The 13,888-nt window shown below is 47.2% G+C and overlaps 1 protein-coding gene across 1 annotated transcript in view; it reads left to right on the top strand.

Moving 5' to 3' along the window:
* Positions 1 to 13,273: 13,273 nt before the first annotated feature.
* Positions 13,274 to 13,888, top strand: part of SHISAL2A (shisa like 2A) — a 62,531-nt gene continuing 61,916 nt past the window's right edge. The window contains exon 1 of the mRNA XM_083157928.1: positions 13,274 to 13,794. Within this exon, the coding sequence (XP_083014054.1) occupies positions 13,538 to 13,794 (257 nt within the window). The 5' untranslated portion in view covers positions 13,274 to 13,537. The remainder of the gene's footprint in view (positions 13,795 to 13,888) is intronic.

The raw sequence follows: 13,888 nt of genomic DNA, 5'->3' as shown, positions 1-13,888 counted from the left end.
TACAAAGAAGAGCAACTAAAATGGTGCATGACCTACATCACAAAACGTACCAGGAAAGACTAAAAGATCTTAATATGTATACTTTAGAGCAGAGAAGGGAAAGGGGGGACATGATAGAAACTTTCAAATATATCAAGGGCTTTAACAAGGGACAGGTGGGAGACATTCTTCACAGGAAGAGGAGCAACAGAACACGAGGACATGCACTGAAACTAGAGGGAGGAAGATTCAGGGGAAATGTGAGGAAGAATTTTTTCACAGAAAGAGTAGTAGATAAGTGGAATAGCCTCCCAACAGAGGTGGTAGACGCAAATACAGTAGTACAATTTAAACATGCTTGGGATAAGCATATTGATATCCTTACAAAAAAATAAGGATCAAATATGGTTTGAGGTAACATGTTTAAAAAAAGGGGCAGACTAGATGGGCTAACTGGTTCTTATCTGCCGTCAAATTCTATGTTTCTATGTTTCTATGAGCAATGGTGAGGTAAAGAGGTAGGGTGAGTATGTGAGGAAGGAGGGCCCTACTCATAAGAGTTAACAGACTAAAAGGAGGTGGGTGGACAGTCGAAAAACAATAGGATAAGTAGGAATGGATGGGAACAGATAGGAGGAGCAAAAGAGGTTAGGAGGAGGGATAGGAAGAAGTGGGTTTTGAGGGAGCGCTTGAAGGAGGTAAGGGAATCAGAAAGCCTGATGGGTGGCGGGAGGTTTTTCCATTGCAGGGGGCAGCGCGAGAGAAGTCTTGGACACGGGAGTGGGAGGAGGTGGAGGCGGTGGAGCGAAGAGGACGGGAGGGAGTGTGGATAGAAATCAGTGCAGAGAGGTAAGGAGCGGTGGAGGAGGAGAGAGCCTTGTAGGTGGTGGTGAGGAGTTTAAAGAGAACTCGGAAAGGAATGGGGAGCCAGTGAAGAGCTAGACAGAGGGGGGAGGCGGAGGTAGAGCGGCGGGAGAGGAAGATGAGCCTAGCAGCAGCGTTAAGAATGGATTGGAGAGGGGCGAGGCGGACGAGAGGTAGCCCAGAGAGAAGGATGTTGCAGTAGTCAAGGCGGGAGATGACAAGAGAGTGAATGAGAATTTTGGTCGCGTCAGTGGAGAGGAATGGTCTGATGCGCAGATGTTGCGAAGGTGAAAGCGGCAAAACTGTGAGAGAGCACGAATGTGGGGGTGAAAGAGAGGGAGGAGTCAATGATGACAAGAGGCAGCGCGTTTGGTCGGTCGAGGTGATCTCGGTTTCACCAATGCTAATGGAGATAGTGGGAGAAGAGGGGATGTTCAGGGGATGGAAGATTAGAAGTTTAGTTTTAGATGTTTAGATTCAGGAAGCGTTGGGTCATCCAGGCTGAGATGGCCGTGAGGCATTCGGAGACATTGGATGGGAGTGATGGGGATCGGTCGGGGGAGGAGAGATAGATTAGGGTATCATCAGCATAAAGGTGGTAATGGAAGCCATAGGAGCTGATGAGGGTGCCCAGAGAGGTGGTGTAGAGGGAGAAGAGGGCCAAGGACTGACCCTTGGGGAACACCGACTGGCTGCGGGGTAGTAGGAGAGGAGGAGCTCGGAGTGGAGACGGAGAAGGAGCGATCGGAGAGGTATGAGGTGAACCAGGAGAAGACCGTGCCAGTGATGCCAAAGGAGCGGAGGGTGTTGAGCAGGAGAGGGTGGTCAACAGTGTCAAAGGCAGCCGACAGATCAAGCTGGATGAGGATAGAGAAGAGGCTTTTGGATTTAGCCGATAGTAGATTTTAGTGACTTTGGTCAGGGCAGTTTCAGTGGAATCTAAAGGGCGGAACCGGGATTGGAGGGTGTCTAGAATGGAGTTAGCAGTAAGGTGGCTTAGGTGACGATTATAGGCCAGACGTTCTAGGAGCTTCGAGGAATAAGGGAGGAGGGAAATGGGCCTGTAGTTGGATGGAGAGTTGGGGTCCAGATTTGTTTTTTTGAGAATTGGGGAGACAAGAGCGTGTTTGAAGGAGGAGTGGAAGATCCCAGAGGATTGGGAAAGATTAAAGAGGTGAGCCAGGTGAGAGCAGACTGAAGGACTGAGACGACGAATAATATTGGAGGGGATAGGATCGAGCGCGCAGGTGGAGGGAGAAGCGGATTGAAAGCTAGAATGGACTTCAGCGTCAGTGGTGGGGTAAAATGAGGACAGGGGTGGGAAGGAGGGGAGTGGAGATGAAGGAGGGGAGGAGGGAGAGGGTGAGGTCATGGCAGCAGTGATGGCAGTCCTGAGAGAGGAGATTTTGGTTGAAAAGTAGGTAGCAAAGTCAACGACTATGATGGAGGATGGAAGAGCTGGAGGAGGGGGGGGGGGGGAAAGAAGTTGAAGGTGGCGAAGAGCCTGCGGGGGGTTGGATGATTGGGAAAGGATGAGGGACTTAAAGTAGGATTCCTTGGCCAGAGCAAGGGCAGAGCTGAAGGAGGAAAGAATTCATTTGAAATGGAGATAATCCATGAGGGAGCGTGATTTCTTCTAGAAGCGCTAAGCAGTGTGAGAGCACTTTTTAAGGAATTGGGTGATAGGTGAGTGCCACGGTTGGGGGTTGGAGTTGGGGCGAGAAGAGGACACAGCGGTTGAAATGTAATAGGATGAGAGATTCAGAAAGTGAGAGATATGGTAAGAAATCTCCAGTTTTTTTTAAACCGGCAATCATTTACTCTGCACAGCCAGTTTGATTTTGAAGTGTAATCATTTACACTTCAAAATCAAACTGGCTGTGCAGAGCAAATGATTGCCGCTTTATAAAACACCTGGAGATTTCTTACCAAATCTCTCACTTTCTGAATATCTCACCCTATTACATTTCACCCAGCGTGTCTGAGAAGGCAGCAATATCAAGTGTGTTGACGTTATGCCGTGAGACAATGCGCTTGCGAGGGGTGGGGGGGTGGGAGAGGGGGAAGCAGTGAGGGAGAAGGAGATGAGGTGATGGTCAGAAAGAGGAAAGGCCGAGACAGTGTAGTCAGTAAGGGAACAAGAGCGGGAGAAGACGAAATTGAGGGAGTGTCCTTGGATGTTGGTGGGAGAGGTAGTCCATTGATAGGCCAAGAGAGGAGCAGAGAGAGAGGAGTTTGGTGGTGCCAGGATCAGCGGGGTTATCCAAGGGGATATTAAAGTCACCAAGAATGACAGAAGGTAGGTCAGAGGAGAGGAAGTGTGGAAGCCAGGTGGCAAAGTTGTCAAGAAATTGGGAGATAGGGCCAGGGGGACAGTAGATTGCAGCGACACGGAGGTGGTAGGGGTAGTACAGACGGATGGAGTGAGACTCAAAGGAGAAGAGAAAAGAGGGTTCAGGTTGAATGACACTGTAGGTGCAGGAGGCTGAGAGGAGAAAACCCACGCCGCCGCCACCTTGGCGACCGTCAGGCCTGGGGGTGTGAGAGAAAGAGAGACCACCGTGGGAGAGAGCAGCTGGAGATACAGAATCAGAGGTGGAGAGCCAGGTCTCAGTGATAGCAAGGAGGTGGAATGCGCTAGAGATTAATACAATAGGTCATGGATGGCAGGGAGTTTGTTGCAGATGGATCTGGATATGGGGCCTTATTCAGATTTCATTGGTACTGTGCGCATTTGCACGCAGTACCGATGTTGCGCGTCTGCGCATGCGCAGGCGTGTTTCTGCGCATGTGCAGGCGCATGGTGCGTGCACCCACGGCGACCTTTCGGGTCGCCGGGTGCACGCACCCATGGCAGCGAGGGGGGAGGGAGATGGGCGGGGAGCGCCGGGCTGCCCCATTACCATATGGGAACGCTCAGCGTTCCATGGGCATTTCCATGAGAACGCTGGGCGTTCTCATGGTAATGAGGCAGTGACGCGGGTGTGTGGGCCGGGTAGCTGACATCACCGGATGTCAGCTGCCCGCCCATATCACGCCAGCGTGCACGCTAAACTAAGTAACTCAAAAGTCACTTATATAGGCGTGCACGCTAAACATCATTCGATGGTCACCGACCATCGAATGATGTGGGCGGACACCCCAGCAAAGCAAATGGATGTTTATGCAAAACATCCATTCGCTGCTGTGCGGGCGAAGCCGCACTTTGCTGGGGCGGCGGGGGGGCGTGCGTTCGCCGGGCGGGGTTTGGTGGACTCGCAAGGCTGCGAATTCGCAGCCTTGCGAATCAACCTGAATAACCCTCATGGAGAGCAGGGATTTGGGAAGACAGACAGCGTCTGTAGTAGATTGCGATGATATGGTAAATAACAGAGTGAGATAGCTTGGGATATGAAAGAGGAGAGAAGGTAACAGGCAAGGAACATCGGGTAAAATCAGGTTGATTGAGTAATCCAATTAAGTATGAAACAACAACAAGCGAGAGGATGAAAGGAACAGAGAAGGTCAGAAGTGAGGCAAATGTGAGCAGGCGTGAAGAGGGAAACAGAGTGCAATAAATGTATGGCAAAGATAAGAGAAAACAGTGAACGAGTAAAAAGAAATACAATGTTGGATAAAATATAGATAAAATAAATTAAATGTAAAAAATTAAGCAACAGGTTACAATAAGCAAAAATAAGATGCATATATCACAATAAAATAGAATATGAAAATTTAGACTTTTGTGTGCAAACTTATCTTTTCTATATTCTAACTCACCAGCTTCTGGTTCAAACTCACAACTCACTTAAGTATTCAAGCTTCACTTTAGTCTGCAAGCTTCTCTCTCAATGAGCAAGTGTGATATACCTCATACATCCAGCCTCAGTACACCATGTGATATACCTCATACATCCAGCCTCAGTACACCACGTGATATACCTCATACATCCAGCCTCAGTACACCATGCAGCGTGAGAGGGTCAGGAGGGACAGGAACGACATCTCGGATCTATCACACCCGAACAAATTTACCCGGTTGGACGAAGTTTCGGGGGAGGATAGAGACGAAATGACGGAGCTGGGGGAGACTGCTCCCTCTAGCAACCAGAGGAGCGGTCCCTCTAGCTCAAACGGGATGACAGTTAGTGAGGTACCAAGGCAGATAGTGGTGGTAGGGGATTCCATCATTAGGAGAACAGACAGGGCAATCTGCTATCGGGACCGAAATCGCCGCACGGTCTGTTGCCTCCCGAGTGCTCGGGTACGGCACATCACGGACCGAGTCGACAGATTGTTGGGAGGGGCTGGGAGCAACCCGGCGGTCTTGGTGCACATTGGCACCAACGACAAAGTCAATGGTAGGTGGGATGTCCTCAAGAAAGAGTATAGGGAATTAGGTAAAAAATTAAAAGCGAGGACTTCTAGGGTAATTTTCTCGGAAATATTACCAGTGCCACGCGCTAGCTCAGGGAGGCAGAGGGAGATCAGGGAGGTAAATGTGTGGCTTAAGGACTGGTGTAGGATAGAGGGATTCGTGTTCATGGAACACTGGGCGGACTTCTCGGTCAGGCGCCATCTTTTTTGCCGTGATGGATTGCACCCGAACGAGGAGGGGGCTGCGGTGCTGGGGGGAAGGATGGTTAGAGGGTTGGAGGAGATTTTAAACTAGGTGACGGGGGGGGGGGGCTGCAAGACATTAGGGGAGAGAAGCTGGACTGGGATAAAGAATCATATTGGAAAGGAGATGGGGGGGGGGGGGGGACGGAGACATAGACAAAGTCCTGGGACATAACAAGGGTATAATCGGGGGTAACTCTCAGGGTGCATCAGGAAGTTCATGTAATAAAATGTTATGTTGTAACAGTCACGTTACCCCATTACAGTTCTTAGGTACAGATGATCTTAGTATACGGGAAGGAGGGAATGACAGAGGAAGAATTCCCAGAACTATAAATAGGGCAGGCAGTGTGCATGGTGGGGAGGCCTGTAGAGAGTCTATTGAAGGGGAGAGGGGAAAGAGGAAGCTAGTAAAGAATTCAAATGGGTCCTGGGGTGAAACTAATCACAATATTAGAGCCATATCTAAAAATAAACATAAATTAAAATGCTTACTGGCTAATGCAAGAAGCTTAGTGAGTAAAATCGGGGAGCTAGAAACGGTGATCAGTAGGGACGACTACAACATCATTGGTATTACAGAAACATGGTGTAATGAGTCGCATGACTGGGCATTAAACATGGAGGTATATGCACTCTACAGGGAAAATAGAAGGGGCGGGGGTGTGTGCCTATATGTAAATAATAACTTAACATAATGTGAGAAAAATATGAGCACAGACCTAGAAGAAGACAACTCGGAGACAGTGTGGGCAGAGATAACCGACAATAATAAAAAACAAAAAACTAAATTATAATAGGGGTATGCTATAGACCACCCAGGGCCGGCGCTACCCACTCAGCAGCTCCTGCAAAGCAGGGAGGCGTCATGCTGAAAAGGCGCTGTCTTCCTTCTGCTAAAGCTGCCTCAGCTCTCACTGTCACTGCCTCCTGCACGCCCGCAGCAGCACCTGTCTGACAGTGGACGGCAGTATGGAGAAGCTGAGCATCTCCCTGCACCGCGCACACACTGTCCTCCTCCTGCGACCTGCCCCTTCTTCTTCACAGACACTTGCGCTGAGGCATGTAGCGCTGTCTGTGAATACCGGGATGACATGTCATGTCTGGATCCGCCTCCTACCCATTGCTCCCTGCTCCTGTCAGCTGTCAATCAAATGACGAACAGGCAGCAGCGCCGCCTCCCCTTCCTTCCCTCTTCTCAGTGTGCTGTGCCAGTGCCAGTCCTAAACACTCCTCCCCTCTATCTCCTCCCCTCTTCTTCCATCTCCTTCTCTCCCCTCCTTTCCCCCTCAGTAACGAGTGCTGCACATACTTTTTGTACTGCTTTCGGATCGCATCGCACACACATTGCATGCATGCCGTGCGATGTGATCTAACCCATAACATATGCGATTCTCGCAGCGTATATGGGCACATTTAGTGCCTGCAACATTTTGCGGACACAGCACTGAGATGGTGTATGCATACATGTACATGCACCCGAGATCCTCCATAGGATCGCATGTTGCATACACTCCCACAATCGGGCTGCAGCTTGTTGCAATGGCAATGTGAAAGGGCGCAAAATGGATGGTTTGCAGGAGGGCGCTTGACACCCTAGCACCGGCCCTGAGACCACCAAATATAAACGAAAGGGAAGAGTCTCTTCTTTTAAACCAAATCAAAAAATCATCAAATCAGGGTCAGGTATTAATTATGGGGGATTTTAATTTACCCGACATTGATTGGGAAAACGAAACAGGTAAATCAGCAAGAAGCAATGGGTTCTTAAGCTTACTTAAAGACCAGTTTATTACACAAACGGTAGAAACTCCAACTCGCGATGCGGCACTCTTGGACTTAGTATTAACAAATAACACAGACTTAGTTTCAAACACAAAAGTAATTGAACAATTAGGGAACAGTGATCACAATATGGTTTCACTGGAAATCAACTTCAGTAAATTACATAGAAAAGGATCTTGTTCTTGTATTTACCTGTATTCACCAGTGTATATTTTTTTGCTGCAAGATGTTTAAGTATAGAGAGTCAAGGAGGGAACTCCTCAAAGGTCTTTTTAATGTTGAAAGCAATTAAATCAATTGCAGTGATGAGGATTTAACAACTGTATTATTGAAGTTAGAAACCCTGATTTTAAAAGAAAATAGAGTGTGATGGGAAGTCACCACACTTGAAAAGTATCAAATGGAATCTCTGATTCCAAAAGGCTTAAAAATAGATAAAGTACCCTCCTTCACGTCTGAAAATATTGAATTTTGTATGGAATGGGAAAAAATCCTAGACCATTGTTCACTAAAATTGGTAGAGCTTATATTGAGAGAAAGACACCCTTTTTAAAAAAAAAAATAAACGAAGAGATAAATAACTTACAAATAATGGTTAAGCCCTTTGTGAATTTGGAAGACTATAAAAATAGTGAAGAAAAATAACAAAAGAAACTAAAGATCTCAAAGAGAAAAAGATCAAAAAATATCAAAGGGATCTAAAATCAAAGATAACTTGTCCAAAAAATTGGAAGAAATTCCAGTGACTGTAAATATCCCCCCCAAAAATACAACCCACGATTGAAACCCCTAGGTGGAGAAAACAACCTAGAAAGAAAGTTTATAAAGAAAAAATAAATCAAGGAAATAATCAGCATTCAAAAAGGTTTAATTATCTCCCTGAAACCCCATATGTAATACCCCCCAAAAGGAAAAGAATACCCAATCAATATAAGATCAACAGGGAACCATATAGGGAAAATCATCCAAGAGGAGAGGAAAGGACCCCTTACAATCGGTACTACACTAGGAATTGATTTTACCCTTTAGCCCTAGATGAACCTGAACACACACCTTTTTTAGAGAGGGGAGGAAAATGAGAGGCAGATATCGGAACTAAAAAAGAAGAAAACTAAAAGAGGCAAGAGGGGTGGTTTAAAGAAAAAACAAAAACCAAAAAAATGTGTTTCAAATAAAAACCCAACACAGGAAATTGAACAAGGTAAAATATTTAACCTTAGTAAAAGAATCTTAACATCTGAAGAAGAAAAAATTCAGAAAAAAAGGTTTGAAATTTGCACCTACCAATGAAACAGATCCCTTTAAATTGTATGTTGATCTTCAAAAATTTACACGCAAAATAACAATCAAAAAGTTTTTTGCGGAGAAAAATGTGGAACCCGAACCTGAGACCGGAGGTCCATCCGGGTCAGGCTTCAGGGGTAAATCCACTTTTTATCCATCTCATGCCAAAGTGTGTTTTATTGACAGTTTTAATAAAATCATTGCAGAAGAATTAAGCTCGATCTCCAAGAAAAAAGAGAGAGAAAAGAGAAAAAATCATAATCTCACCACAAAAGAAATAAACGCTGTAAAATCTCTAAAGGATGACAAAGAAATTATAATAAAACATCTGACAATGATTAAGGCAAAGTTCCGGAGGATATGTTCTGTTTATGAACTTGAATTATAAATGTGAATTAACTGTAATAATGGGCAATGTGCAATATGTCAATACAATACACTGGAAGTGACGTTCCGAACTTTTGGAACGCAGGGAAGCACCAGGTGGAACGCAAAAGATGCGCGTTCCACTTCCGGTTGCGGCGCCGTTCACTTCCGCTTCCTGTATCTAGCGTCAGGGCAGCGTAACGCTGTTTTGGCGCCTTTTTTCTGCTATTTATATCCCTCCAGCCACGGGAAACATTATGCTTCTGAGGAAGGACCCTACAGTCCGAAATGCATTAAGCAGGTGTTCCCGTGGCTGGTAGAATCACCATACAAACTTGTACTGTTTGGACTGGAGGATCCTGGAATCTAATTCCGATAAGAAAGGTGTCCGGAGCCTGGAGAAATCGGTGAAGAAATTCCTGGGTGTAACCTCACACACGTTATCACCGGCTGGTGATTATATGCTGTTTTTAACCTGGAATTTGTGAGTGCAAAATAAATTGTTATTCCCCTTTGAAAAAAGGTGTTGCACTATTTTTGTTTCTGTTTTAGAATATTCCACTATCCAACAGTCATTGGAGAGTTGGGACCCTTTCCTATTGATTTATCCTGGGATTGGCCCAAGCTTAAGAGAACTATATCCACAAACTATCAAGGACACTTACATATATTTAGTGAAAGTTTTACCTGGAAAGCGCTATATGTATTGTTACCCTTTGTCTTGTATCAAAAAGGATCTGCAAAGATACTAAACTTCAGAAAAGCGAACTTTGAATTATTCAGGGAAGCCCTAACAGGAATTGGGTGGAAAATAGTTATGGAGGGGAAAAATGCAGAGGAAATGTGGGATACTCTAAAAAAGGTGCTTGATTCACTAACTATTGGGTACTTATGTAGTATCTGGACGCCCGATTATCGCATCGCATCCGACCAAATCGCATGCGATGCGATGGACCCGATTTTCCATAGGATTCTATGGGAAAAAGGGTCCTTTTCATTTCCCCGCTATCCAACTACGCATGGAGCTGGATATAAACCTGTGGCGAGTGTAGCAAGCCACCAAGCCCGAAGTGTGGCGAGGGGACGCGGATTCGTTAAAAAGTATTCCGCATCCCCTCGCGGGGCTCGCGACGCTCGCCACAGGTTTATATCCAACTCCATGCGTAGTTGGATAGTGGGGAAATGAAAAGGACCCTTTTTCCCATACAATCCTATGTTAAAATGGACTCAGTCCATTTTAACATTGAATCTTATGGAAAAATCGGGTCCATTGCATCGCATGCGATTTGGTCGCATGCGATGTGATGCGATGGACCCGATTTTTTAATCGGGCGTCCAGATACTACATAAGTACCAACTATTGAATACATTCCTAAAGTAAATAAAGGTAAATTCAATTAAAAAAAGCCACCATGGTTGGACAAAAAAGTAAGGTCAGCTATTAACAATAAAACAAGAGCAGGTACTTGTGGAGTATCACGGCTCCCATCGCATGCCATCGCATGCCATATGTTATGGCATACGATGGCATACGATGCGATTTGTGTACGTTATACGATGGGGACAACGCATGGCATCGTATACGTTACCAAACATGGCATGCGATGCGATGTTTTAAATGTATAACGTACGCCCTCGCATACCAACGCATCGCATGCCATCGTATACCATAACATATGGCATGTGATGGCATACGATGCCGTGCGATGCGATGTTTGTTTTTTCCGCATACCAACGCATTGCATGCCATCGTATACCATTCATATGGCATACGATGCCGTGCGATGCGATGTTTGGTGAGAAGTGGGCTGACCATGACATCGCGTTGCATCGCAGCAATGCGCTGCGATGATGCGATGCGCTGCGATCCGATTTTCTGGAACATTTCACCACAGATGACTATCAGTGAATACTAATGGGTGCTTACAATGTTAAAAGCACCCACGCGCCACTCCCCCCACTGTAAACGCCCACCCGAAGCGTGGCGAGCGGCGGCGGTACACGTCCTACGACCTTTTCATACCCCCACTATCCACGTCGGCGTGGAGTTGAGAATAGAAAGTGTGGCGAGCGCAGCGAGCCACCGAGCCCGAAGCGTGGCGAGCGCACGCGGACATCCGTGAAGCCCGCGAGGGGACGCGGATACCTGTGAAGGTATCCGCGTCCCCTCGCGGGGCTCGCTGCGCTCGCCACGCTTCGGGCACACTTTTTGTTCTCAACTCCACGCCGACGTGGATAGTGGGGGTATGAAAAGGTCGTAGGACGCGTACCGCCGCCCCTCGCTGGGCTCACTACGCTCGCCACACTTCGGGTGGGCATTTATTGTGGGGGGAGTGGCGCGTGGGTGCTTTTAACATTGTAAGCACCCATTAGTATTCACTGATAGTCATCTGTGGTGAAATGTTCCAGAAAATCGCATCGCAGCGCAATGTTAAAAGCACTCCCCCCACTATAAACGCCAACACGAAGCGTGGCGAGCGGCGGCGGTACGCATCCTACAATCTTTTCATATCCACATCGGTGTGGAGTTGAGAATAGAAAGTGTGGCGAACGCAGCGAGCCACCGAGCCCGAAGCGCGGCGAGCGCAGCGAGCCCCGCGAGGGGACGCGGATACCTTCACAGGTATCCGCGTCCCCTCGCGGGCTTCACAGATGTCCGCGTCCCCTCACAATGTTTGTCCGATGGTTGGCAGATTTCAAACTGATTTTTGGGCCTTTTTGCATGCGATATGTAGCTGATGTTATCGGATGGAAATCGCATGCAAATATTGGATGCGATTTGGTGTCCGATGTTTGTCCGATGGTTTTCAGATTTCCATTTGATTTTTGGGCCATTTTGCATGCCGTAAGTAGCTGATGTTCCTGGATGGAAATTTCATGCAAATATCGGACACCTGTGAAGCCCGCGAGGGGACGCTCGCTCGCCACACTTTCTATTCTCAACTCCACGCCAACGTGGATAGTGGGGGTATGAAAAGGTCGGAGGACTGGAGCCGACTTTACTGGCTCCTGATTGGCCGCTAGGCAGCTTAAAGAAGAAGCAAGAAGATGGAAGAAGAAGGAAGAAGCCCTGGAACAAGCCAGAAGAACTTCCATGGAGGACCTGGGTGAGTTGGATTTCCTTCCACAGGTCCACCATGGATTTGTTCGGACCCGGACCGGACGGCGACGCCGACATGAAGATCGACATGAAGAAGAATGGCAACATGGATCCGGAACCAGGACAAGGCACCGGATCAAGACTCTGGGACCTACCTACGGGATCAAGATAGGTAAGTATCAGTGTGTGTGTAATGTATGTATTAAACTTTTATTTTACTGGTGTCAGTGTGTTTTTATTTAACTATTTTTTTTACTGTGGAACTACAAGACCCAGCGGGCCATTTAATGCCCCGCAGGCTGGGACTTGTGGTTCACCAAGTCTCAGCTTGCAGGGGAGGCTTGCTGGGACTCATAGTTCTACAGTTTAAAACAATAGTTTATTCTATTTTTTACACCAGAATCAGCCCGATGCCCACCGCCCAGGGGCATCGGGGACAGCACCAGGCTTCAGCCTGGTCAGGTAAGTCCTGGAGGGGGGTAAGTCCCTTTATTGGGGGGGTCCCCACTCCCCCAGGACCCCTGGCCAGGCTGACTGGCCAGAAGGCTGAATGCTTTGGCCGGGGGGACTTGTATAAAATGTCTCCCCCTGGCTGTGGCATTACCCTGCTGGCTGGTTTGGCCTGGGGCTGGTTCTTAAAATACGGGGGACCCCTAGTCATTTTGTCCCCCGTATTTTGGGAACCAGCCCCGGACCTGGAGCCTTGGGCTGGTTGTTAAAAATCGGCGAACCCCTATTTGTTTTAATTACCGGCCCCGGCTCTTTCAGCCTGGTGCTGGTTACAGCTGTGAGGGGGACCCCACGCCGTTTTTTTTTTAATATTTATTTTTTTTCTATTTTTTTTACACTGAAGCCTGCACGGATCTGACTGATCCGTGCAGGCTATAGCCACATACGACAGGGAAAGCAAAGTGTATTTTCCTGTCATATTTGCGTGCCTGTTTTACACTAATTAGCAGCCGTATTATCAATACGGCTGCTTAGTACATCAGGAACCACCATTCTTTTGAATGGTGATTTCTGTCGTATTCTATCGATGGTGTAGACATTTGTATTTGTAAATACAAATACGAATGTTCCATCTTTAGGAATACGAATTGTTGTATTTTCGGGATTGTAAATCCCGAAAATACAAATGTGTAAAAAATAGGTGTATTTCTGCCTACGAATACACCTATTTTTTACGAATCCATTTTAGTAAATTTCCCCCATAATGTTGTCAACTCATTTATGACCACTAGAGGGAGACAAAAATGCACTGGATCCAGGAGCCAGTTATAACCATGCATTGTGGTGCCGAGGAGAGTACCATAGGGATGCTGAGAGGGATACTGACGGGAGCAGCAGAGGGATGCTGAGAGGGGTACTGGTGGGAGCAGCAGAGGGATGCTGAGAGGAACAGCAGAGTGGTGCGGAGAGTGATGGTGATGGGAGCAGCAGAGGAAAGCTGAGAGTGATACTGACCGGAGCAGCAGGGGGATGCTGAGAGTGATGTTGGATACACGGTGATGTCTTATGGCTTCTCCTGGGGACTGAAGCGTTCTACTTCTTGTGTATGGAATGGTGCTGAGAGGACGTCCCTGCTCCCCACTGGTGATTCCATGGTTACTCTGGGAAGCAGCAGGAAGGATGATGAGTGCTGCAGAGTGCTCCAGCTACACCACAGTGGAGAAGGTTCTGGTTGGGGCTTTCAGCTGTCCCAGAGCAGACAGTGACTTGGGAGCCATATATTGCTGTGGATTTAAGGACTTTAAGTACTGCTGTGATGACCCCAACAGCTTCTTTCCATATGAGCACAGTTACATGTGGTGGCTGAGGTGAGTACTTCCATCACTTACCTGTAACATACCTGCGCAAGTGTGTGCGGCTTGGAGTGTAGCTGACATTGTGTAACAACTAGTTCCACATGCT

The sequence above is a fragment of the Crinia signifera genome, chromosome 8 (assembly GCF_055691185.1).
Source record: "Crinia signifera chromosome 8, ASM5569118v1, whole genome shotgun sequence".
NCBI classification, from domain to species: domain Eukaryota; kingdom Metazoa; phylum Chordata; class Amphibia; order Anura; family Myobatrachidae; genus Crinia; species Crinia signifera.
Note: the sequence above shows the minus strand (reverse complement) of the source record. Positions and strands in the feature narration are given on the sequence as shown.